Genomic DNA, 27,742 nt, shown 5'->3' with positions numbered 1-27,742 from the left:
GATTATTATTTTCTTTTTCTTTTTTTTCCTCCCACCCACTACAATATAAGAATTATAACTGAAAACTTTCTATGTAGTTAATGCTTTAAATATTCTGGAATGGTCTCTAGTTGACTCTAAATGCATCAGAAAGTAGCTTTTTCTTCAGCGGTGGCACTATTCTGGCCGTCTTTCTCCTACCTAAACAGTTACCTTTGTGAAAACCTGTATGAATTTACTGGTTTCAACATCTCTAGTTCTCTGTTAACAGTAGGTACTTGAAATTTAGCTTGAAAGATTAAGCACTGGTGGACAACACACAAGCTTAAGAAAGATGGCAATTGCATAGCTCTCTTATATTTGCTATTATTTGATCTCAGGCACGTGGTATGACTCTGGCTGCCCTGAACAGGTCAAGAGGCTTGGTGATCCTTGTGGGTCACAGCATTCCACGTATTCTATGATTCTATGATTATGCAGAAATTGTTTGCAAAAATATTTATCTGCAGTTACAAGCAGGAGAATTCCAGGCTTTATTTAGGGCCTTCTTTTGGACTGCAGAATTAAAGGTAAGAAAATATGGCAGTACATACCTCCTTTGGATGACAGCTTTCTGCAGAATGTGATCCAAACCACATTTGGCATGAAAGCTTTTTAATTTTTTCTTATTATTATTACTTATTACACATGTTCTGGCTTATACACTTGAAGTTTTCAGCTGCAGAAAGCAGTAGAAAGTGTGACAAAATTGTAGGGCTACAACTCCCAACAGATAAAAAGCAATAATGTAAGACACCCGAAGATAAGAAAGTGCCCGATGCGTGCCTCCCTTATCCACTAAAAGCAGGTAAGTTGTCCTGGAGGTAGTGAAGGCAACCTAAGGAAAATTTTGCCTAATATGGCAACTCAATTTACTGGACCCTGCCTCAACTCAGGGAGGATATTGCTCCTGGGAAAAGATCCTTCCTAGGTAGCATTACATAGCACAGAAACAAGGTGTGAGGCATTGGACACCCCGATAAAATACAATGGACAGACACTCTCGACAAATACGTGAAAGGAGGTTGAAGTCAGGCGGCATTCAGCCTCTTCTCTTGGGTGCTAGGAAGAGACCAACAATCTTAAGTCTTAAACTGCACCAGGGGAGGTTAAGGTTGGACATTAGGGGCATTTGTCCACAGAACGCGTGAGTAGACATTGGAATGGACTGCCCAGGGAGATGGTGGAGTCACCGTCACTGGAGGCGTGTAGGGAAAGACCGAACACGGCAATTAATGCCACGGTGTAATTCGGTCATAGGTTGGACTCGACGATGTATGCGGTCTTTTCCAACAGTGTTGGATCCTGCGGCACGCATTCTCAACAGGGCGCAGAAACCCGTGCGAATACCCGCATCCCGACCCCGCTCGGGGGTGACCGCAGGGGTGGCGGGCTGTCCCCTCGGCCCTCAGGCGCTCCCGCCCTCCCAGCCCGGATTTCCCGGGGGCCGCGCGGGGTGGGCGGGGCGAGGCGGCGCATGCGCTCGGCGGCCGCGCTGCCCGCGGGAGGCAGGCGGGGCAGGGGCCGGGGCGGCCGTGCGGGGAGAGGGCGGCGGCAGCGCGGAGCACAAACTCCGGAGGGGAAGCGGCACGGCCGGCCTCCGCCCCCCGCCCCCACAAACACACCCTGTAGCGGGAAGGGGGAAGTGAGCGGCCCGCCTTCCCCCCCCCCCCCCCCCCGGTCCCGGCGGTGCAGGGTCCTGCCCGGGGCGGAAGGAGAGGGGCGGCTAGCTACGGCCTGGAGCCGCCGCTGGAGGAGGGGAAGAGCGGGGTGTTCCCGCAGCGCGAGTGGATGCGCAGCCTGAAGGGCGGCTCCTGCGGCCTCGCCATGGCCGGGCCCCGACGGTGAAGGCAGCGGGAGCCGCCTGTGTCCGCGCCGCGCCAGGAGGCGGCGCCGCGCAAGCAGCGGGCGGGCGGGGAGGGGGATGAGCAGCGCCGCAGCCGCCGCCGCCTCTGCGGGAGCCGCCGCCGCCTGCACCGGGGCCGAACGCGGCTATTCCTTCTCCTTCGGCGGCGCCGCTCCGGCCATGGGACCCGAGGAAGGCTCGGCCGGCGGGCTGGGATCCCTGCCGGCGCCGCCGCCGGGCTGCCGGAGCCGCTACCAGCTGCTCCTCTCCGGGAAGGCCCTGGCCGACAGATACCGGAGGATTTACACGGCGGCTCTGAGCGACCGTGAGCTGGGGAGCCACCCGGGCAGGTAACACGCGCCGCGCTCCCTCCCCGGGCCAGACGCGCAGCCCCCGCCACCCCTCCCATCGCCGGCTGGGAGCGGCCCGGCGCGTGCACCTTCCTCCCTCCCGGCAGCCGCCCTCCTCATCCTCCGCCCCCGAGCCGGTGTCCCCGCTGCCATGTGGCCGCCGCGCCCCGGGGGACGGACGGAGGGAAGGGGCGGTGATGTAACCCGGCGGCTGCCCAGGTGCCGCCCGGGCCCTGCCGCTCGCTTGGCCGGCGATACCGCGCAGATGGCGCTGCCGCCCCCTCTCCCGGGGCCCTCCGGGGCAGTTACCTGTGCCCGCCCCAGTGTGCGGCCCAGGTCCGCCGGGGGATGGAGAATGCTCATGCTGAGCCCCGGGCGGACCTCGCTCTGGCCAGGCTTGCCGGAGCGGGCTGAACCCCGGGATCTCTCCCGAGGCAGGCTCCGCAGGGCACCCGGGGATCCCGCTGGCCGTGTTAAGCGAACGAGAGACCGCGGCGCTTTTCCCGTGTACTGGGGTGCCTTTAGCTGCCCTGCCTTATTTTCCCTCCTACTCTTTAGGTCATCTCCCCCCTTTGCCATCGCCTTGTAGGCGGCCTCGGCGTCTGGAGGGCGGCAGCGCCTTGCCGGGGGTTGCGGGGTGCGGTGCGGCCCCACCTGGTTCCCAAGCAGCCGTCTCTCGGCGGATGATGTCCCTCGGGACTCCCATTCCCGGTGCTGTCAGCAGGCTCTGGGGCCGCAACCGAGTGCCTGTTGCTCCTCCGGCCGGGAATGCCGCCCTGCCGTGCTTCCGGGCGGGGAGGGGGCTGCGGGCTGTAGCGGTGCGGAGCCACGGGGGACGAGAGGGGCGGCCGCCCTTACCCCGCAGCCCCCGGCCCGGTCCGGCCGTGGCGGGGTGCCCGGTCTCGCCGTGTGAGGGGCTCCCCCGTAGTGCCCGGGCGCTCCCCATTGTTTCCCTCCGGAGGTCGCTGAGGATGTGGATGACATGAAACCTGCACCTTCCTGTATTCTCAGCCTCTGCTGCTCTTCAGGCTGTGATGCGGGTGGCCGGGTCGTATGGAGAGCTTTGAGTCACGGTTGTTTTAAGTTTGCAGACGGCTGTAAAGCACGAGGAGGTTGCTTGCTTGGGTTCTTCAGGTTTTTGTTAGTCGGACTTGACGGTAGGGCTTACCCAACCACCCCCCTTGCCCCAGAAAGCCGTGTCTAGGAGTAGAATTAACATAAAAACACATACCTTTCCCAATTTGCTTATGGAAAATGCTGGAAACGTGGACTGATGACATGGGTACTTGACATCTTTGCAACTTACAACTTCTTTTCAGAGGGTCGATGTAATGATAAGAAAACTATAGTTCTTCTTTCCTCCCACTGAAGATCTGCAAGTGTTTTCTTAGGCCACATATTCCTTAATCCAGTGCTTATACTTTTGCCATTAAATCTCTTCCTGCTTTTGAGTTTCATATTGTTTAATCCCGGGATTGCAAGTGCTGAGTGTAAGGATGCTACTAAATGCAAGGAAATCAGATGTGCAGTTGCTCCTCAGTGCTTAGATACCTGTCTGAATTTTGCCCTAAGGGGTCTGTATTTTTTAAAGCTGTAGTTTTGCATTAGTCGTGTCTTCCATGTATTTTGCTTTTAGGATGATTCAACTGCTGTCCCTTATACTTAAAATTGTAGAAAATACTAGCTTTAGGTGGGTATGAATGTTAATGCTTCCTTTAATTGATAGTTTTTTGGGGTCAAGTCAAGGAAGATTGGCTCCTTGTACAGAGCAAACAGGTGATATTAAGCTTCAACAAGTAAATGATAGGTAGTTAATACTGGTGAATACAGCCAGTGTGTACTGGAGTTTTGAGAGGAGGGATATTTAATAATTATTTTGTTTCCTGCTATCACTACCCCCACTATCTTATGTGGTAGACTGATGGCAGCCGAGATACTGCACGTGATCTCCACCCTTTCTCGATATTGGTGTCAAAATACTGCAAAATGCTTCAGCACCTTAAACAGAAATGGTCTAAAATGCCTTTTTACAAAAATAATAAAAATTCCAAATATTTTCTAAGGAGATGCTTTAAGTTTAACTGTGTCTGCATCTCGCTGCTATGGTAGGAAATAGTGCCAGATAAATTAAATGGAGTTTAAGATAATACAGTTTATGACAGAAATCTTAACTTGATTTTTGTATATATGGAAAATCTGCAGCCTCTTAATCAGTAAGATTGTAAGATTGTTTGTGACTAGAAAAATACTTGAAGTAGCTGAAGAAAAGTTAATCAAATTGGCTTATCAACAGTAATAAAATTCTTCTTGTGTTCCGAGAAGACTAATGTGAAGAATGATAGTGAAACCTCTTTGCAAAATGTTGATGTGGAATTTTTCCTTCAAGTCTGCAAAATTATTATTATTATACTCTGCACTTCATGGGCCATGACCAATGTCTGTCTTAGTGTTTCTATTTGAAACCTAACTTTAAAGTTTATCAAGAACTGGCAAGCAGTATGAAAATGCTTGTGTGTAGCCAAGGAAATCAAACATTGTGGAGATTATCTGAATGTCACAAGATTAGTATCACATTTGCAAGGTGTTTATGCCGGTTGTCATCTGAAGGGATGAATATCACATGTTGAGTAGGATGCAGTAATTGGCTTTGAAAGAGAATCAGCATTGCTTTGTATTTCCTCATGTGATTTGGGCTGCAGTGTCATGAACACTGGTCTCCACAGGAGATGGGTTGGTCAGTGTGCTTGCTCCCCCGCCACACTGACATAATACTTATATAGCATCTTGCAGTGACAGATTAGAGACTCACTCTGGGTTCAAATTAATTTGGCAAAACTGGTTTGTTGTAATCCGGACTAATTCCCTGATCTGGCTCACCTTGTGATTGCACTTGTGACAGCAGGAGGTGAATGGTTGCACGAAGATTTTTGTGTACAGAGGGGCAGGAGCAAAGAAACTTATATTTGTCACTCGTGCCAGTGTAATAATTTTATGAAAGGAAACAGAAAAAAGTATCTAATTCTGCAGTTTAATGTGCAGTTATCTTTGTGCAGATAACAGTGTGAAGGATCTGGTACAGTACTACCAGCAGTGGGAAATTCAACTGTCAACTCAAGATTGATTTGGAAGAAAAATCTACTCTGAGCATGCCTCAGTTTATAGTCTCTCCTCTGTTGCCAGTGAAATATTTGAAAACAGCTGCATAATGTCTAGTGTAGCCATTAAATTGTGCAAAACACTAGTATGAAGTATTGGCCTATTCAGAGGGCAAGTAAAAATCCATGTTACTGTTATCTTGTATGCTGGTTTCTGGGTGGACAAAACTGCAAGTGTATACTGATTTTAGTACTGTACCAAAGCTCCATATTTGCAAAGTACAGCATTTCTGATTTTTCACTTTTTTTGCTGTCTTCAAATCCACTTTTTTCTGTAGTGTAACTTAATCCTAATAAACATCCCTATCCATCTGAATTGCTGCTATTATTGCTTGTGCATCTTGGGAGGTTTCCCTGAACTGCTAGTCCCTTTACTTTTCTTCCAACTATTTATGTACTACCAGAATTATCAGTTAGGCTCAGTATGTTCTTTGAGGATTTGATAGCTATATAAATGTGTAATGGCATTAGTGTGACCCGTTTTGTAGTGGAAGTGTTCACCACATAATTTGGACTAACTTAAAATTGTTATATTGCAATGGCAATGTACTCTAAAAATGACATTAAGTTTATAATTGTGCTGAAATAACCATTACTTTTGTTGCTAAAATTGCTTCTCAACTTGCATCCTTCAGAGAAAAGCTTCTGTTTGTGTTGTGGACTCTAATGTAGTGGTCTCACTGAGGCCAGGAATATTTCAGTGATGACAGGTATGTAAGATTTCTTGTATTAACCAGAAATTAGATGGCTGGGGTTTTTTTTCTAGCTATTTTGGCTGAAGAAGAGCCAGCCAAGTTTATTTCCTGTTGATGATTTCAATTAGATGATTACAGCAAATTTTGAAAGTAGACCGCTCATTCACACTTCTAATTGTAAGTTATACATTCTCTGGACATTAGGTTAGTCTTTAGGCTTTTCATAATTGACAGTCTTACCTTATACCCTTACTTTATGTTCAGTAATGCAGTTCTTATTTGGGCTATTTCAAGTGTATATATTTGAAAATTTAGTGCAGAACTGTTACTGAAGTTTCAGCTTCGCCTTGCCAGGATTTAAAGATTTTGTGAAAACTATTTTAAAGTAAGTTCAGGTATGAGATTTGTGTTAGTTTGATTGCTGCTACCCAAGAAAGCCTTAATTTCTTCAGATCTGAAGTTTGCAAAAGCTGTTAGCTTTTTGGTTTGGATCTTGTTACTCTTTTAATATGGAATAATAATTGCAAAGAGTTAGGAAGCATTTATTTAGTTAAAAAAATAAGGGTTGTGTATATAAAGATCAGTAAAATTATAGTGGTGTTACGTTACCCTACTACATTTTCCTGCTTATTCCTGTGCAAAGGTTTGCTCCTTAGGTCCTTTCCAACTGAAATATTCTGGTCTAGTTGATGTTCTCTATTTTTCAGTTTTTATGTTTTGTAGATATGGTTTTACAAAACAAAGTTTGTGTTGTGTAAACTGAAACTATTTAAGTGGGAAATTGATGTGCTGTTGAGTCTTAGATTAAGCTGTTCATTAGAAGAGCTGGTGAGAGTTGCTGTCTGCTATTATGCTTTTTAGCTGCAGTGTGGTAATGTTTTAATACTGCACTGCCCTATTGGTTAATGGAGATTAGAAAATTACTAAATTAGTGTGTTTTTACTTATTTACCTTATATTATGTTAAGGAAAACAGTTTTTGTGTGTAGTGTTTTTTAAAAAGCCTCTATTCAGGCCTTAGTTTAACAAGGTTGTATTTGTTCAATGTTGGTGTATAAAACATAGTAGAAGCTGAAAAGACCCCAATAATATTACATTGAGAGGTTTAAGATGGGCATTTTTTTGTGTATCTATATAAAAGATAATTATCATAATTTATATGAGTAATGCGAACAATTAAAACATGAATCCATGGTTTGTGGTGGGTTTTTTGGATGTACTTTTTAGTTTAAACTGAGAGGGCATGCTAGTTAAAGTTTCAGTTTGTTACACAATCTTCTCTGGCACACTGATGGTTTGTTGGGTGGCAAATTGAGGCAGTTAAGCTTGGGCTGGAAAAATTTAATAAGTTACCATTCCTCACTGCTGGCCATGTTAAATGTAGTAAATGTGTTTCCTGCATACTTGATGTTGAATTTGTTTTTCTGCTATGTTAACTATCAGCTGTCAGGGTTTAGTTTTGGTTTTCCTCCCATATTATGGTCTTCCTTCTAGCCAAAATATTTTGAAGATTTTTTTTTTTTAGTGAATTTTCCTCCTGGCATGTGACTATGTATGTTTTGCCAAACCCATGATTTAAAGACTATTTATGTTTTTATAAAAAGCACATGGGATGTAGCAACAATACAGTTTTTGGTACTTTATGCAAACTGTTTTCCTAATCCTTACTTTACTTTGAAAACTTGAACCCTTGCAGCATTACTTGAACACATGGTTACATTTTTGTCTTTTTCTTTCTTACCTTGCTTGCCATAAACACTGTGTTATGCTGAGGTGCTAAGTGGAATAGTACTCCTATACTTCATATTGTAAATACATTTTGGAGCTGATCTATTCCATTGGCCTTTCGCAGTCAATTTCTACCATTGTGGCCCTTCAAAGGATGAATGCTAGAAATTAGCACAGGAGAATAGGCTCCTTATGCTGTGACTGCATTAAGGCTGATGGTTTCTGAAATTTAGTGTTTAATATGTTTCAAAGCATATTAATGTGCTTTACATTCTTTTTTCTTAGTGTATCATAGTATATAGCATAACTCATTCCCTTCAGACTGATGAATGTATTGATGAATTTAATTACATGAACTTAAACTGAGTGATAGTTCTTTCTTTGCATCTAGAATATCTATGACTACTTTGGCCTGAGAAACATTCTTTGTTGTTATTAGTGTAATAAATCTAAATTTATACCTGTTGTATACATAAAAAAATCAAAACCAGTTTCTTTGTCCCCACATGAAACTGGAGATGTGTGGTTAGATTAGTACTGTTCCTTTTTTTCATTTTCTTCCCTTAACTTTTTTAGGCTTGTGTTCCCAAGCATTATTGTCATATGTAATGGGTTTAAAACTCTTGGAAAATGCTTTATAACTGCTATGAAAGGGTGTATGTGGTATAATCTCAGTGGCTGAGTACCACATGACTCCTTGGTTATTTCCCCTTGCAGTGGGATGGGGCACAGCTGGAAGGATGAAAGTGTGAAAATGCAGGGGCTGAGGTAAAGACAGTTAAGTAGGTAAAGCAAAAGCTGTGTGTACAAGGAAAGCAAAACAGGGAATTAATCCTTTACTTGCCATCAGAAGCTGATGTTCAGCTGTCTCCAGAAGAGCAGGGCTTCATATTCCCAGTGACTTGGGAAGACAGATGGCATAACTCTGAATGCATTGTCCCTCCACTTCTTCTTTCTTCCTCCTTGTTTTATATACTGAGCATGATGTCTTATGGTAGGGAATATCACTTTGGTCAGTTGGATTCAGCTGTCCCAATCATATCCCCTCCCAACTCCTTGTGCAGTCCCAGCTTACTTCCTGGCAGGGCAGTGTGAGAAACTGGAAATGCCTTGACCATGTCTGTTAGTCAGGAGCAGAGAAAGCACAGGTATGCTACCAACACTGTTTCCATCACAATTCCAAAACATACAAGCATGATACAAGCTGCTCGGGAGAAAATTAACTTTATTGTAGCCGAAGCCCGAAAAAGTCAAAAAGTAGAGGTCTGTTGCTTGTACTTTAAATTCATAGGTAAGTGCTGTGGTATTTGCATTATTTTAGCCATGATCTCTGTCAGTCTAGAAAAGTTTCTAGCTAGTGTCTTAACCTCAGTGGGTTTAAAACAGAAGTCTTCCTCTTACTTCTCTAGTATGCTCCTTCTTGCAGTTGGTAACATCACTCATCTGTTGTATTGCTGTGTCTATACAGATCTGCAGCCAGTCATTTACATTACACTGAGATGAGCTTGTTGTTAAATAAATACCTTATTCTATTTTTATTATTTCAGCCTCTTCTTTTTGTCTCACCATGTTACATGTAGTCACTTGTGACTTTCCTATCGGATTTGGCCTCGCTTTTCTCTCCCACTAGCCAATGCATAATTCTTTCCAACAGATGTGCTCGTATGTGTTCATTATGCTTGTATTTTTTCAGAGTAGTCATGTCTCTCTTCGAAACAATCAATTCTCTATCCTCTTTTATTTCTAGAGTAGGCTGTTATACAGGGTAGACCATTGTCAGCTATAAACAGTTGTTTGCACTTGGCAGTTGTCTTCTGCTGTTTGTTGCAGACTACGGATTTCTTTGGTGTGCTTTTGGAGGTAATCACTTCAAAGATGTTACGCTGTCATTAACCACTGGTAATGGACTTGTTCTTAGTAAGTATAGATTTTCTTTGTCTTCATGGAGCGTATTTTCTGAATTAAAATTCTGCTGATATGATTTTGTGTAAGATAGCTTTGTTTACGCTTGATATTGGTGGTTGTGTTTAGATAGGAGAGTGGCCAAAGGTGCAGATCTTGTCATCTTTCCTAATGTAAAAAAAAAAATCCCAGAAATGTTTAAGGATAAATATGTTCTTCTGCGTTGATGACTTGACTTGAGGAATAAGAATTTCCTTGCATGTGTTCTTGCAGATTTAATTTCATAGATAACATTGAAGTGAATAATGAAAAATCAGATAATTGAGGAAAAGAAACTCCAGTTGTCAGTGGTTGTACTGAGAGGCATTTTCTTTGTGTGAAGAACACTTTGGAGGGATGCTTTCTTTTGATTTACTATTCTTTGAGACAGATTTATGCTGTTTTGGAAACCTTTTCAGTTACAAAAGGGATCACATACTGTTTTGCACTTTTGTCATGGTCAAATGAAAATCAGTTCCATTTTACTTGTGAAGTTGGATTTTAATTTCATTTTTAGAACCTGTAATATTTGTCATTATTGGAGAGGCCTTAGGGTATTCCAGCAGCTTGAACAACCCCGTTCTTGAGCCTCCAGAGTTCTGGCTTTCAGAAAAATGGTAGTTATTAAGAAAGTTATTGTCTTAGTGGAATAGTCCTCAGTTATGAAATTAGCATAATTATTAAAAAGATGTGCAATTTCAGCTCACTAACAATAGCACATAAAAATCCCAACTGGAAAATCTGTGAGTAGGGTGGCCTTTTTCTGCTGTTCTCAGTTTTTTTAACCCTTCCTTTTCAGATGCCTTAGAAGCCATATGTAAACCTGTCTTACTAGTCTGCCTATGTTTTCTTCTAAGCCTGTGGTAATTGGATTGCAACTGATGTTCCTTACCCTGATTTAAGGATTTAGGGGACAGGATTTTGATGATTTTTCCATTTGTAGATATACTGCTTAAGCCCTGACTTTCCTTTTATTATTGGCATGGATGAAAATCCATGTCAGAATGCTTGATTAATGATTTAAAGAAGATAGTGTGTAAGCTGGTAATGGCTTGGAGAGCATACTCATGGCTCTTTGAATGACAATTGACTTATTGTCTATTTCACTAAAAATGTTAAATTTTAGGCTTACTAAATAAAAATACCAACAATTTTAAATATTTGAGGTCATCTGAGATAATATTGTCAGCAATCAAAAATTACTAAGCTTTTATTATTTTGGGAAAATATTGATTGTGCTCTCAATGTTGTTTTGAGGCTGCCTTATCAAGCTGAACAATTTCCCACTCTAATGATTCTCAGAGCAGAATTCCTTAAAAATCTATAGCCCTTGGTGAAAAATAACTGTAGGTAATCTACAGATATCTTCCAGCAGGGAGAGCAGTGGATGTGCTGTACCTCAGCTCGAGTAAGGCTTTTGACACTGCCTCTATGACACAGCATGCACAGGCTGGCAATGGATGGCGTACATAAATAGACAGTGAAGTAGATTGAGAACTGACTGAATGATTGGGCCTAGAGGTTTGTGATCTGTGGCACAAAGTCGAGCCATAGTCAAGTTGTCCCTCATGTACCCTAGAAGCTGATACTGGGGAAAGTGCAGTCCAGCATCTTCACTAATGGCCTGAATGCTGGGACAGTGTACTCCCAGAAAGTTCACAGATGGTAACAAAACAGAGAGGAGTTGCATGGTTGTGTTTGCATTCAGAGGGATGCAGCCCAGGTGGAGATTTGGGCTGAGTGGGGTTTTAAAGTGCAGTAAGGGGAAATTGCAGAATCCTGCATCAGGAGCAGCTTTGCAGAGACGTAGCTTGGTGTACTGGTTGGCAACCATCTGTGTGCCAGTAATGCACTGCTATGGCAAAGGTGGCACACAGCCTCCTGATCTGCTTTAGGAAGAGTGTTGCTGGCTGGTTGAAGGAGGTGTTCTCTGCTCAGCATTGGTGAGGCTGTATCTGGAATATCCAGTTCTGGGCTTCCCAGTAGAGGAGGGAGAGATACTGCAGAGAGTTAAGTGCCAGGGTCACGTCAGTGATTAAGGATCCTTTAATAAGGAAAGGCTGAGAGGGCTGGGACTACTAGCCTGGAGAAGAGAAGGTTCAAGAGTGATTTTGTTAATGAAGTGAGGCAAGAAGGGAGAGCCAAATGGTTCTCAGTATTGTCTCCCACCCTGACATGGCACTGATGTGGCACAACTTAAAAGTCATGAAGTTCCAGTGCATCCCAAGAAAGCAATTCCTCACTCTGGAAAAGGTCAAGCATCAGCAGGTGTCCAGAGAGGTTTAATATCTCTTTAGTAGTACTAGAAATGCAACTGCACATGGTACTTACTGTCTCTGGCACAACTTGAGCAGGAAGTTTGACAGAATCAGATGTAGAATCACAAAGTGGTTGAGGTTGAAAGTGACCTCTGAAGTCCATCTGGTCAAACAGGGCCACCTAGAGCCAGTTGCCCAAGATGGGGTCCTGATGGCTTTGAATATCAGCAAGAATGGAGATTACACAACCTTGCTTGCAATCTAACTTGAATGGTGTGATTCTATAATCCTTAAGAAAAAAGACCAGAAGGAGTAGGAATCAATATGAAGTTTTTTTGTCCTCTGAGAAGATGTGACACAGGGAACAAACACTGTGTTGAACAATCAGATCTTCATTGGAGCTGTGTTTTAAGATGGTGGTTGTTATGGTACTAGAAACAGAACTATTAAATAGTTTAGGTTGGAAATGACCTTTAAGATCACTGGGTTCCACTGTTAACCCAGCACTGCCAAGTCCACCACTGAATTGTGTCCCTGAGTGCCACATCTACACACCTGTTAAATACTTCTGGGGGTGGTGATTCCACTGTTCCTGGGGCAGTGTGTTTCAGTTCTTGAAAACCCCTGTGCTGAGTAATTTCTCCCCAATAACCAGTCTAAACCTTCCCTGGTCCAGCTTGTGACCGTTTCCTCTTGTGCTACTGCTGAGAAAAGAGACTGACCTCCACCTGGAAGCAACCTTTTTTCAGAAAGCTGTGTGGAGGAATAAGGTCTTGCCTGAGCTTCCTTTCTCCAGGCTGAACAAACCCAGCTATCTCAGCCATTCCATATAAGACTTATTCTTCAGATGCATCACCAGCTTTGCTGCTTTTCTCTGGGCACACTCCAGAACTTTTTGGAGTGAGGAGTCCAAAGCTGAACACAGGATTCAAGGTGTGACCTCAACAGTGCCCAGTACAGGGGGTGATCACTGCCCTGGCCCTGCTGGCCACACTGTTTCTGATACAGTTCAAGATGGCATTGGCCTTCTTGGCCACCTGGGCACTCTGCTGGCTCATGTTCAGTAGCTGTCAACCAGCATCCCCACATCCTTTTCTGCTGGGCAGCTTTCCATCCCTTCCCCCAGCCTGCAATGCTGCAAGGGGTTGTCAAGTTCAAAACTTGTCTTTGTTGAACCTCACATGTTTGGCCTCAGCCTAGCAAAGAGTCTTCTCCCAAGCCACGAGCCACCTGTTTCTCCAAGGAAATGTGAGAAAAAGTGTCTAAAGGCTTTATAAAGGCCAGGTAAACAACCTCCACATCCTTTCCCTCATCCATTAAGTGGGACACCTGGTTATAGGAGATCAGATTGATCAAGCAGGACCTACTTTTCATAAACTCGTGTTGGCAGCCCTGGTCACCTGGTTATCCAGTATGTACCATGTGATGGTACTCAGTGTGATCTGCTCCAGGACCTTCCCCTGCACTGAGGTCAGACTCACAGGGCTGTATTTCCCTGAATTCTCTTTCCAGAATTTCTTGTAATTGGATGGCACATTCACTGACTTTCAGCCAGGTGGAACCTCCCTGGTTAGGCAGAGCTGCTGGTAAATGATGGAAATTGGCTCACTGAGCACTTCTGCCAGCTCCTGCAGTACTCTTTGGTGGATCCCACACAGCCCCGTAGACTTATGTGTGTCTAAGTGGTGCAACAAATCACTGATCATTTCCCCTTGGATGATGAGGGCTGAATACCCTGAAGACACAACTGGACTGAGACAGAGAAGGCATTAAGCACCTCAGATTTTCCTTGTCCTTTACAGGATGGAGATTGTCCTCACCCTCAATTTTGTTGTAAACATGGTTTTAGAAACATATATCAGATCTTCATGCTATAGCTTGATATGAGTAAAGGGAATATCAGAGGAACTGAGAAGGTAGGAACAGTTGCAGGTTTAGATAAGGCAAAGCAGCATTCTTGTAGGAAGAATGGCATGGTAGCAAAATCCAAATTTAAGTAATTTATTATTTAGAGTATTTTTTAATTTAAGGTGTTCTGTATGTTGAAGTCCTGCTGGGTGTTGTCTAGTTGCAATTAGTCCCCAGTTTGAAAATACTGCTGCAAAATCTTAGCTTTCCTCTCTGCAGCCTTCTTTTTTTGTTTGTTTTCTTTTTCTTTTTTTTTCCCTCTTTTGGGAGCAAATACTGTATTCAGACTAGTATTATATCACAGGAGGCAAAAATATGATTTGTGAGGCAACTGTCATGCAACTGAGCTACTTTGGCTGTGATTTTGGCTGGAGCAGTATCTTATTTTTCCTATCCTGCCTGCAACTGTGCAAAGAGGAAGAGAAGGTCAAGCAACTGTTCCATGGACGTATTTTTCATTAACTATTTTACAAAGCAACAGTTTTTTTCAGAGATATTTCAAAATCCAGGGATACTAACCAGTGCTTGCAAAAAGCATTTTTTCCCTCAGGTTTTCTGTAGATTTCATTGCCAAATCACAGTGAAAAGATTTAATGTATTTATTTCTTCTGAAATCAGTATTCTTGTTTTTTTTTCTATCTGTGATTTGTAAAATTTTGGGTCAGTTTGTGATATAAACGTATGGTGTAGTACATACTTGGTGCGTGTTTATTTCATAAAGCTTGCCAATACTTTGTTTGGCATTACCCCAAGAGTTTATGTATTTGTATGATAGGTGTTTGTGTGCCAGATTTCAGTTTATATGTGCATATTTTGTTCCCTGTCAACTGTTTTATAGCAAGCCCTTTTGGAAACTTGATAGATATTACTGTAGGTGATATGAAAAATGGAGCATTAAAAAGTTCTTGTAGCAATAGTTTGTAAGCAGACATTTTGTTTTATCAAGACAAGAGCAGACTGAGGGTTTTGAGTGCTATTTATTTTCCTTTCTTATTCTTGAAATCTGCTGACACTTTCCCTCCTTATGATTGAAAGTGTGCTGGTTGTTCCAGCATTAGAAGCAAGGATAAACACGTTGGCTACTTAGTTACTAGTGGAAGATATCTGCAAGGATGGAAAGTTAAGCATGGGAAGCCCTAGGAAAGTTCAGTTGCAGCGTGCTTCAACAACTTCTGAATGTCATGGAACACTTGCTGGGTCCTCTTGACCTGCACCACTTTGACACTTGTTGGTAGATTTGTGTTGGTGTGAGTTAGATGGAGAAACACAAAAGCAAGAACAGAATTAGGTGTTTTTCTGAGCATCTCCCATTTTACAGTTACAGATGCAATGCTAAAGCACGTACCCTAAAATGACACATTCTGTATGCCAGCTTTGTAGAAGGTGTATATCATTTTGTTTAGGTAAATAGTTTACTTTGGATTACTTTATGGGGCTTTTTGTAAGGCTATTTCTCATTACAGATGTTAGAATTCTTGGCAGCTGAAATAACAGTGCAGAAGTTACCCTTTGATTTCTACTATATTTCAATGTATTTTATTTGCAAGGACACAGTACCTAAATGTGGGAGATACTGTATGTAGAGGCTCTTAAAAGTAGTTACTTTCAAAAAAATGTAACTCTCCAATTCATAGAAATAGGACTGCTGAACATTGAAGTTTATGTACACGTGCAGAGGTAGGGAGTATGTAAGCAGCAGCTCCAATATGTTTTACAGCAAGGTTTGTTGGTTGCATTTTATCTCATGGTACCTGTTCATCTTGCCAACATGCAGGCTCCATGTAGTTTTATTGATACTCAGTTCTCTGGTCATAAAACCTTTTTCTCTGTCTATAGATTAGGCCACTGAAGGTCTGCCCACTTCTGTTGTTCTGTTTTTTATCATTGTCAGCTCCTTAATGCGAGCTGTTGCTTGTATGTTCCCAACTTCTCTTGAACTTCTTTTCTTTGCTCTGCCTTGGCTCTATGTCAGATGCTTCTCAGTTGTTGACACCAAGTTGCAATGTCCTTTAAAATAAGATAGTCCCACAATTTTGAGATCTTCTGTGCAAACTTCATAACCCTTTTTTCTTTAGTATTCCCTTTATTTTTAAGCTCTTATAGTTGAACTTGTGTAGCAATGAGTGTATAGTAAGTTTCTTGCTGACAAGTGAACTGATATTTATCAGCTGTAGTTCTCTGTTTGATATTAAACTGCCTTGAAGCTGGATTACAAGTTTAAGAACTGTTTTGGTGCACTTCAGAGGATGGAGTAAATGACTTGGGAAATAAGGAAGTCCAGCAGAGGTTGAGGTTGCTTTAAGTTACTCTTCATAATGGTATTGTTCTTTGTGTGATCAAGTGTCAGATTACCTGCTTATAGAAGACAAGGAAGAAACCTTAAAAATGCACACTGTTGTATTTCATCAGAAGAGTACCTTCTGGTTTTCTGTGCAGCAGGAAAGTCTGATGCAGATCTGATGGATCTTGTTATAGCAGATCTGTGAGTGTATGAGTTCTCACTCCAGCCTTGGGCCTGCACCAGGAAGCATGCACTCAAGAAGTGAGCCCACAGGAATCTCATCAGGTTTATCAAGGCCAGGTACAAGGTGCTTCACCTGAGTTGGGGCAACCCTTGCTATTAACACAGGCTGGGGAATGAACAGATGGAGCAGCCCCTCACAAAGAAGGATTTGGGGGTGCTGGTGGGTGAGGCTGGACGTGATCCAGCTGAATCCCTGTCACAGGAAGGACATGGACCTGTTGGAGTGAGTCCAAGGGAGGGCAGCCACGTTGTTTAGAGGGATGGAGCACACCTCCTGTGAGGAAAGGCTGAGAGAATTGGGATTGTTCAGCCTGGCAAAGAGAAGGCTTTGGAGTGATTTAATTGGGACCTATTTGGCGTTTTATGATTTTCAAGCAGGTGCAACTAAGAAAAGGAAATGTTGCTCCTGTTGTCTTACTGTCTAGACTATGTCCTTCCTTAACTAGAATATTTAGGTGTGTTGCCTTCAGCCTGATGATTTGGCTGCCTCTGTTATAGATAAAACAACTGTAAAGTAGATTTAAAACTACACACGAGCCCACCCTGGAGAGATGCTGTGGAATGGCTGTCAAGGGGGAAGTGTGTTAGAACAGGTAGTAGCTGTTGCTCTGCATCTGGATCTGTCCTAGGTCCTGAACTGTATAGTCTCTCACTGACAATTTCAGAGTTAGAATTAAGATTGTAGATGAAAAAGTTAACAGAGGGTGCAAAATTGTGGAAGATTATATATACTTAAGACTGTAAATGTTTGGCTTCAGAAAATCCCACTACCAAACCAGTAAGCAAAAATGCAAAGCCAACAATGAATAAAAGGTACCTCGTGATAGATTCTATAGGCATGCTACTGGAGTGTTTCAGAATTTTATTTCAAATTGTGAGAGAATCTTTTCTGTCTTGTGTAGGAAACCTGAAGTAATTCTTGACCTTTTCTTTGCATTTCAGGATTGTGGGACTTTCTTTTTCTCACTTCCTTTTTGTTGTTGCTGTTGTTTTCTGAAAAAGGACTGGTTACTATGAGAGAATAGTAAAATTAGATGGTAGTGGTGAGTATGATTTAGGCTGAAGGAACTGACACTGCTTAATTGTCAGAAGACTCATTTCTCCTCAAATTTGAAAAAAATTCAAGCAAGTTGCAGAGAAAGAGAAAAATAGACTGATTTTTCTGTAATAAAGATAAGAATCTGTAATTTTCTGTAATACTTTCCTTTATAAAGTTACAAAAACTAGCACTTAATTGCTATAAAGACAATTTAGAAAAGAGCTCAAAAAGAGTTTTTTAGTAGGATTTCATAGGAGATGGTGGGAGTGTGATTGTTGGAAGTGTTTAATATCTCTCCACAGAAGAGGGATGTTGGGAATGTGGTGGAATTTGACTAGAATAATAGAAAATGCTGAGTTGGAAGGGACCCATAAAGATCAGTGTCTACCTCCTGGCCCTGCACAGGACATCCCCTAGAGTCACACCATGTACCTGAGAGCATTGTCCAAACCATTCTTGAACTGTCAAGGCTTGGTGCTGTGACCACTTCCCTGGGGAGCCTGTTCCAGTGCTCAACCACCCTTTTGGATGAACCATGTTTTCCTGTTACCCAGCCTAAACCTCCCCTGACTCAGCTTCACACCATTTCTGCAAGTCCTATCCTGGTCACCAGAGTGAAGTGATGTGTACCTGCACCTCCTCTTCCCCTCATGAGGAAGTTGTAACTGCAGTGATATTTCCCCTCCAGACCCTTTACCATCCTTGTGGGCCCTCCTTTGGATGGTAACAGCTTAATGTCTTTTTATATTGAGGTGCCCAATCCAGCACTGGAGGTGAGGCCACCCCAGCTCAGAGCAGATCAGGACAATGCCCTCCCTTGCCTGGCTGTGATGCTGTGCCTGATGGCCTCCAGGACTGGGTTGGCCCTCCTGGCTGCCAGGGCACTGCTGAGTCACAATTAGCCTGTCATTGACCAGAACCCTCAGTTCTATGATAGATTGGGAAATGGAAGCGCTGACTTTCTGGGGTTCTTTCCAGACACTCTTTTTAGTGGATCCAGAGTACCTTCCATTTGATAAGTTATGTTTTAGTTTTCCAGGTGACGTGCTGTGGGCACAAGCTTTCTTCGAAAAAGTGTTGTTAAAATGTTGTCCTGTATAGTGTCCATGTTGGTTCATCTGCACAGAGAAGCTCTTGGTCATTGCATGCAAGCATGTTCTCTGTCATGCCCTTCTTAGTGTACCTGTACATATTCGTTATATCCAAGAAAGTGTGGATCAGTTCAAGTGACTGGCTTGTCTTTAATGCAGGCATATATTTCAAGTGTGATAGTTTTCATCCTTTATTCTCTTGCTAGCTTTGTATACTATTGTAGGTTTGATTATGCTGACTAATTCCCATAGAAGTTGCTCCTATGCCTGGTTTTGATGTCTGTTTGCTGATCCAGATGGCGAACAGATGAAAAGCTCAGTATGTCTCTGCTTGGAAACATAATCAGAAACATGGCATCACACCAGGAGAAATGGAAAACTCAGACTGAGGAAAAAATACACTCTTTCCACAATGCAGAAGCATGTTTATTGTATAGTCAAATTTTACTTTGATTTATAAGCAAATGGTGAAGATCACAGAATAGTTGAGATTAGAAGGGGCTTCTGGAGTGCTCAAGTAAAAATGAATCAGAGCAGGTTGCTCTGGTTGTTGCCCAATTGTATTTTCCAGTATATTCAAGGCAGGAGAATTTGCAGCCTCTCAGGACAGCCTGTTCCAATCTTTGACTATTTTTGCAGTTCTTAGGTTTACTTGGAACTTCCTGTATTTATTTTTTTTCTTCATTGCCTCTTGGCCTGTCACTAGGTATTGCTTAGAAGGGTATGTTTCCTTCTTCTTTGCTCCCTCCCATCAGGTGGAGGTGGAGATACTCACATGAGATTCCACCTCCACCCTCCCAGGTTTTCTCTTTTCACAGCTAAACAGTCTCTGCTTGCTTGGTTTCTCCTCACAGGACAGAATCTCCAGTTGTTTAAGCATCTTAGCGGCCTTTCTCAGGGCTCCAGTAAACAAGTGTCTCTTGTGCTGGGGCAACCAGAGCTGGTGGTGGTATTCCATACACAGTGTTTCAAGTTGTGTGTAGAGCGTGAGTCAACTCCCGCAAACTGCTGGCATCAGAGAGCTCTTCTGTACCCCTTTCTCTCCAGGAAACTGTATCCCATGGATTCCTCAAAGCAGACTGATGAAGTCTATTCTTAAGAAGTCTAGGGTTGTGATCCTACTTTTGGCTTGCTCCCTTCTTTCAGGTTCCTGAACTTCACCTGCACTGTCACTGTGTTCAGTAAAACGATGGTGTAATAAAACACCCTCAAACTTGATGATGACTACATGAATGATAAGTGTCCTTGACAATCTGAGCTTTGGATTTCACTTTGGGCTGTTCAGAAGCAGATGCTTCTGCATCTTGTCTAGCCAAGCTGATCATCAGCAGCAATAGTTCACCTAATGGAGGGAACAAAAGAATTGTTTGATATCACAAACCTGACTGTTTCATTTTCATTGTTTACTGAGTGGCTTCTACTTGGTAAGGGAATTTCCACAAGCCCTTGAATGCTTAGGCTAACTGCGTTGAGTAAGCACTTACGGAAACAGAGTAACAGAATCTATTTGTCTTTTGTCTGAACACAGCTACTCTTTGTTAGACCTGTCCTGTCAACAGTATACTTCTTCCCAAAGATGCGTAGCCCTCGAACAAGCAAGCAAGTTTAAACAAATGCTCTGAGTTAAAGTCACTTGGAAGTTTTAAAAAATTGAGGATGTGTTAGCATGTGGTTTACTGAATTCACAAATTTTTCAAAAGTGTACTTGGATTCAACAGCAGAACAACTGTATCTAATCCTATTCTAACTACAATGGTCTTTGGTACCATGTTCCAGAAGCAAAGGTTTTAGGTCAGACAGCACTTAAATAAGACTTTTATTTTTCCTATTCTGCCTCAGCAGCAGAGATGGAATAATATTTTTTCCCACTCCTTAGAGATACATTTGGTGTAACATATAGTCTAGAAGATCTTATGTAGGTTTAGCACTAACTTAATGTTAATCCATGTTGGGTAATTAAGTAAACAGCATTGAGGGGAGGAACACACACTCAAAATGTAAAGCTTCCCTCTCAAATTTAAGCTTATGAATTGCAGTTCAAGACTGTTGCACCTTGAGGGAAGATGCTCTGTTTGCATTTCTTCATCTCTTTTAAACAGAGTAAGAGCAATGGTGTTGAGACAACTGAACAATATCCCGCTAATAATGCATCAAATAGTCCGAGTACTAGGTAATTCTGCTTCTGGTTTTGAACAAATAAACTAAAACATGCCTTTACTTCTCCTATTGCAGGTGCTACAAGCCCAATTAGAAGTTGCAATCATGTCATTTAACAGTTGTTTTACCTATTTTAAGTTGTCAAGCAGCTGGTTATTGCCCACCCTCCCCTTTCCCTTTTTTTTTCCCTCTGCCTTTGATTTGAGGCAATTATTTCATATTCCAGGGTTGAATATTTTAGGTATTTGTTTTATTCTCAATAATTTTTTTCTGTAAAGGCTGTAATAGCATCATTCACTCTTTCTTTGTGTCCATTTGCCACATGTATTTTTTGTCAAGGTGCCTTTATGGTCTGTGCTCATTTGACTTGCACTTCCTTTGTGGTCCAGTTCAAAACTTGGTCTCCAGTGTTATGTCTTGAAGCAGTTTGCAGAAAGCCTGCCTGAGATTTGCTGATAAGTGTTTGTTTTCTGTGAACTAAATTATATCAACAGCTGAGTTAGAAGTTGAAGGCTAAAAACAGCCTTTTGCCAGCAGAAGCTGATTTTCAGTGCAGAGTATCAAGACCTTTACAAATGACAGCTAGCAGCAGCTTACAATTGTTGACCAGCAACATAATTAATAATTTAGTTTAAAAATCCATCTGAGCCATATCACATTTTGTTAACTTCAGGCAGTGGAAGAGTTGGTTTTATAATTAACACGTGCAGTTTCTAATGGAAATTACTCATAATCTGCTTAACATTGTCTTTCGTGAATATATTTGCCCACTCTTACACTTTTTTTTCTGTATATTAAAACATCTTGGTGTTATGGTATGTAACAGTAGAACTATGAGCAATCATATGTATCTTTGTTACGTGTAGATACATTGTGTATATATGAGTGCTAAGAACAGTGATTGCATGTTGCTCAGAACTGTTTCTAAAATTAGTGTGATGAGGTATTTTTTTATTAATTACTTGCTTGTTCTGAAGGTTTGTTTGGAAATGGAAGAAAATATACTTCCCAGCTCCTTGGGGATTCATTTTTAGAAAATACAGGGACCTAATTGTGGATTCCTACTATGGCATTTCTATCCTGAACTGTTTACATGTAAAATTGTTCAAGCCCAAAACTTGCTGAAGATAAAGACTGCCACAGTGGAGCAGTCAGACTGTGCTGCTGCTTGCAGTATTTTTAATGGTGGTTGTATGAATGAGGGAGATCTTGGCACCATCAGTAAACCCATTGCTGATCTTTCCTGTTTGTTAATTAGAAAAAAATTTTATAGGTGTCATGACGAATGTTATTTGCCAAATGACAGAGGTTTGTTACTATGGAAATGAGTCCAATCTTGAGGGGAGGGAAAAGGCTTAATCGGGGGCGGGGGGGTTCAGATGTATGTATAAACACAAAGAAATATTGTGAAAATTACAGGGACTGGTCCAGTGAAATATTTACAAGACGAAAAAGTGTTTGTGATGTTTGCAGACTGTAACAGATTTGGAAAGTTTTCAAGGATTTTGGCAGGAAGGATTAAATTTGAAATGTCCTGGCAACTTGAATTAGTGTATTTTAAAACAAAAGGAAAAAGGCTGTGCTTATCAAGTTGTCTGTGGTAGGTGGAAATCATACTGTGTTTAAAAGGCATAATTATTAGCACAGATAGAGTATTGGAAGCTTAATTTTGAGGTTTGCAGGGAAATGTTTTTGGGCTAGTCTGGGTTAAATAGGTCTGCTATGCTATATTGTTGTGAAGCTGCCAAATAATACCTGGAGTGCAGTTAAAAGTTTGACCTTGGAGGCATTTGAGATGTTTCTTCTTTTTCTTCCTAACAGCAGACAAGTATTGTTTTCAGCTTTAGTCAACATAGTTTAGGTATGGTATGGACTGAGAGAGCACAGAAGATGCTTTCATCAGGACTTTTAAACTGAAAGTTAGGGTGTAGGTTTCAGAAAAGGTCATTAGGTCCAGAGCAGAAGATTGAGTGACTACAGAATGGAAGGGGCTGCCCTGTTCTTCATGTTTCACAGCAGAATAAGCTGCATTAAATGCTAAAAATGAAGAAAAACTTGTCTAATTAAAGAAAAACTAAATAGTGAGTTGGGCTATGGAGCTTGATTGTTGAAATCTGAGCAGTAAAGGTTATATTAAGCTTTTTTTCTTACTTCTTAATTGGCTTATATACTGTTACCTATTGAAACTTTACTGTTGGGGGAGCCTTGAGCAGTCATCTCTGGTCTCTTTGTAAGCTTTAACTCTCTGGGGATGGTGGGGGAATTCCTGTTCACTGCTCACTGAATCAGTTCTTTTAACTCCAGGATAATGGTGTTTGCTCCTTGTAAGGAAAGTGGGGAGCTGGTTTGTTTCTGCAGGAAGTGTCTTGAGGACCATAATTCGTCTTAATATAGGTCAAGAGGGGAAAAGTGGTGACATTTCTAGGAGGCAGGTTTCTTGGCATATTCTGCAGGAATTCTTTGTTTGAGCTTGTATTTTCACTGTTGGCTGTTGGTCAGGCTTTGGTTTTTCCAGCTTTTAACTGCTGGACCACAAGGCTTCTATATTCTTGTGGTCTAGATGCTCTATAGGATAGTAACCACTATGCTTTTAGAACCTCAAAATTTTTATTTAGAACAAAGTTGTTTGAACAAAGTATTAAGATTCTTCTGATCCTCAGTCTGTTACTGAAAATGCAACTTCTCACTACCTGTGATTTTCAGATTATAATAGTTTTGTTTTTCAACTGATCTGAACTGTAATCTATTTGAGTAAAGTTTGTGGTACACAATAATGTTAGTAGCTGTTGCTTGAAGTCCTGTATAAGGTGACCTTATATATAAAGTATGCTGCACAGGTAACATATGATGTTTTTCCCTTTTTTTTTTTTTTTTTTGGTAGGATATATAATCTGAAAAAGCAGTAGGTTAAAGAACATGCCTTTCAGAGTAACCTCAGTGATGGTGACAGAACAAGTGTATGTGCAGATGATGTCTCTTCTGTATTGTTTTTTTTTCCCCTAGATAGTAAAATGAGGAGAAAGAGCATGGTAGGAATGGGGTGTGGGCAGGAGTGCATTAAAAGGTCTTGGAGAAGTGTGTTCTTCTTTGATCTGCAATGTAAAGGGATGGACATTAAGTCTATAAACAGGGTAGAAAAAGTCCAAACAAGAGGTAAAGAAACTGCATTTTCTTCCATCAGCTGAATCTTCTGCTTAATGATACATTTTTAAAGCTTACGTTTTGTCTTGGAAGGCTTGAATTTTAGTGTAATAAAGACTTCACAAAGCAATGTTCTGTACTAACAGGTAGTTTTACTGATAATTGTCAATAATTCTAGCTTCTAGCATTGCTGTGCACTAAGAAACTTGTAATAGAAACAATAGGGTAAGCCAGTAGAAAGCTCAGGGACATGTTTCTCTTCTAGCATATATTCTGCATGAACTGATGAGAGTAGGGGCCCATAATTCAGTGGAACATTAGGACAGCATAGTTTTAAGTGCTTTGTATTCTGATTTGTACACTGAAATTCTACCTGGGATTATTCCCTTTGCCTATGAGAAAAAAATTTTAGAATGCTTCTGACATTTTTTCCCTCTGGGCTTTTTACCATGGGTTACGGAAGGGAGTTTATTTATTTTGTTCTCATTGTTTTGTTTTGTTTTGTTTTTATCTTTCAGAAGTAAGAAACTTTTTAGCAAGAAAAAGTTGAAAAGAAAACAGAAGACTAAATTGAAAGTAAAAACACGCAACAAGGTAAGCCTATAACTAACCTGACAACATTCTGACTCAAAAATGACCGTAATTAAGTGTGACTAACAGTTTGTTTAGAGGAGTTAATAGTAGACCAGTATTGTCTGTTTACTTTATACTGCATGACTGAGATACCAATGTTAAACTTACTCAGCTACTTTTGCTCCTGATGTTCAACAAGAAATAATATGAACAGTGTTTTTAGTTCTCCAGTTCCTAAACCCTAAGTGTAGCTAAACACATTGGTCTTAGAGGTAAATTTTGAGATCTGCATCTAGCCAACAGTTACAGACTACTAGTGCAAAGATTTGGCCGTATTGGCTAAAGGAGAAGAGGGAGCATTCTAAAGACTCCAAAGTTAGCTCTGAAAATTCCTCCATAATGGAAAATGTAATAAATAATACCTCAGTGTTTCTAGTAATGTTTTCTCCCCTTGTAACCTCTGCCTTCCATCATTTTAAATGCATGGGAATCATACAGTGAACTTGATAAAAATGCTTACATCTTTAGTCTTTAGAGAGAATAAATGTATGCAGAAGCAGTGCTATTTTAAAATACTGCTATGCTGCATACTTTCTCTATTAGAGCGCTATTATTTGCCTATTTGTCTAAGCTAGAGTCTTGGAGGGATTTTCATGAAGGCTTGCTGCAGGTGTGAAGGCTTGTAGTCAATAAAGAGAAAGCTCATTTTTGGACTGGTTCTGAAGGACAGAAGCACTGAAATACCCAGTGAAAACACTTTCTAGTCAGCTGAATGTCCTTACAGTACAAATGTGTTGTAGAGCTACTTGGCCATCTTATCCCTATTTGCCAGACCTCATGTAGTTACTGTATCTCAAGACAGGTGACTTTGGGAGGGTGAAGTAAACCCTCTATCTATTCATTTGGTATTGACTTTTTGGAAACTTACCAAATTATTCTGCTTATCTCAAGTAGTGCAGTTTCAGACTGTGGTATAGAAAGAGCTTATCTTCATTTCTGTTCTCAGCACTGTACGGTAAAAATACTTGTGGTCCAAACTGAACTTCTCAGTCCTTTATTCAATTGCTATAAGAAGTTTTAAGCTCTGTCCTCTCCATGATTTTATCAACCCACTGTCAACAAAGAAAACCAAGTTAGAATTTCAAAGAAATTTCACAGAATGTAATTAGTTTGTGTGTTCTGTCTGGTGACAGAAACTTGTGCTTTTTAAAATAAGGTAACTCTTCAGCTTTTGATCATTGTTACTCTATAAATGGACCCTTGTCCATTTGGGTGGTGGGGCCCTAGTTTTACTGCCAAGTAGAGAGCTAAATACAAAATGGCTGTTCACAAGCTTAACAGTTGGATGTAGTTCTTAGATTTAGTTGCATTGAATAAATGGAGTGGCAGGATCCTTGGCCAAGACAGTGTGAACATACTAAAGGCTGGTTCTTGTGAGTAGCTGTGGATATGACACTAATTTATAAACTCCTCTCCTCATCCCTATGGAAGGTTGTTCTCAAGATTTTTCCTGGGTTTAACTCACTTTCTACTTGAAGCATTGAGATTTATATCTTTGGATGTCATAATGGGCTTTCGTATGTCTTGTACTGATGCCTTTATTCTAGACAGTGTTTGAGGCAGACCATTTGAGGTTGACCATTAGAACACTGGTCTTCATTCAAAGTGACTCAGGTACAGAAAGACACTCCAGCTTATTTCTGCATGATAACAAAAAATTGTGTATTTCCTGAAAGATGTGGCTGAGAAGGGAAAGATGAAACCAGCTTCATATCTTAAGGTTATGAAATCGATGAAGTGGGGTGGTTTTGTTTTTTGGCTTTTTTTGTAGGTGGTTTGTTATGAGAGGTTTTTTTGTTCTTTTTTTTCTTTTTTTTTTTGGTATACTTTTCAATGCATCCCAATGCTTACTATTGCAGAATCAGCTCAATGATTATTTTTGCACTGGAGTGTCTGAAAATGGATGTGTCTATTGTCAGAAAAATATTAACTTCCATTTGGAAGGTTCAAAATAGAGCAGATTGAGAAGTCTTTCACTGCTGTCCATTCAGAGCAGTAGAGTTTGTGTGCATCAGTTTATTTCTTGAAGAAGCAGGGTCTTTTAGTCTGGTCAGAGATGAAAGTTTTCTCTTAATATACTTAGTAGAGGCAGAGAGGGCCTTAAATCAAGAATAAGGTGAAGGAACCCGAAAATTTGTTATTTATATCCTGTGCTTACTAAAAATGATGTTGTAGTAGAAGAGGAGAGGACTTTAAAAGAGAAGTAATTTTTGAGCAACTGGAAAAAAAATATTTCCACCATTTATGCATTAAATATTAGAACATTTTAGGTATAAAACTAATTGGTGTTTAACACGTCTGAGTAGTTTGAGCCTTATTCTGTTTCTAAGCTGGGTTGTGCTGTGATCACTGGTATTTAACTGTCACTAATTTTTGGGGTTGTGGTTTTAGTATCTCTTTTTTAAATGGAGGTATAAAAGTTTCCATGTAGTGCAGTCTATTTTGGCTTTAGAAATTCACTGTGACATAGGTGACTTACATAGAAAACAAGTGTCTGTTAGACAGGGGTGTAGCACCTTGGCTTCCATTTCCCACCTGACTCCTCCCCCTTTTTTTTTTTTTCATTAGTGAAGAATATCACCAGAAAATTGTAAGGCCACGTAACTTACCCTAACTCTACAAATATTGCTTCTAACACCGCCCCTTCTCCCTTTCAGACACCCTGGAAATTTTTCCCCTTGCTGTGAAAAACACTGCTTAGGACACTTGTATGAAAGAGAGACTTAGAAAACCACAGTTCACTATCTTCTTTTTTCATAATGTTATTTGAAGAATACTGAAAAATTGGAGTCCACCAAATACATCTTTACTTGAAATAATTGGCATCTACATGTTTAGTTTATGCAGAAGTTTTAAGATACAACTTTTTTACCATTATACAAATGGGAGGCATATAACTTTAAGGGGGAGGTTCATTTAGCAGACAAATTCATAGTAAGCTAATGAGTAGATGTATAAAACAGATTGACTGGGATGAATAGTCTCATTAAGAACACCTGTAGGTTCTCAAATAATTTGGCATTGTTTTCAGTGGCTTTTGTATTATTTGGTCTTGCAACCTCAAGAGGGCATCCCTTTCTAAGAGATCTTTTGACTGTCTGAGGAAGAATTTGGTGAGCTTCCCTTTTCAGTGCTATGCATGGATTAGATCAGATGGTTATTGTAACCTGACCCATCTTTAACAGCAGATTAGCTTTCCTAGATTATATACTATTTCTGTCATATTTAAGAATAAACCATTACTACAGTCATCTGATTC

General features: G+C 41.2%; 1 protein-coding gene across 10 annotated transcripts in view; it reads left to right on the top strand.

Moving 5' to 3' along the window:
* Positions 1-1,897: 1,897 nt before the first annotated feature.
* Positions 1,898-27,742, top strand: part of MYCBP2 (MYC binding protein 2) — a 171,926-nt gene continuing 146,081 nt past the window's right edge. For 5 of the 10 annotated variants that reach the window (XM_062487781.1, XM_062487784.1, XM_062487786.1 and 2 more), the window contains exons 1-2: positions 1,898-2,214; positions 24,369-24,444. In XM_062487781.1, coding sequence (XP_062343765.1) covers positions 1,943-2,214; positions 24,369-24,444 — 348 coding nt within the window. In that variant the 5' untranslated portion in view covers positions 1,898-1,942. Of the gene's footprint in view, positions 2,215-12,083; positions 12,090-24,368; positions 24,445-27,742 lie in introns of all 10 variants that reach the window. The other 5 variants (XM_062487790.1, XM_062487787.1, XM_062487789.1 and 2 more) reach the window with 2 other exon arrangements.

This window comes from Cinclus cinclus, chromosome 2 (genome assembly GCF_963662255.1).
Source record: "Cinclus cinclus chromosome 2, bCinCin1.1, whole genome shotgun sequence".
Classification (NCBI taxonomy): domain Eukaryota; kingdom Metazoa; phylum Chordata; class Aves; order Passeriformes; family Cinclidae; genus Cinclus; species Cinclus cinclus.
Note: the sequence above shows the minus strand (reverse complement) of the source record. Positions and strands in the feature narration are given on the sequence as shown.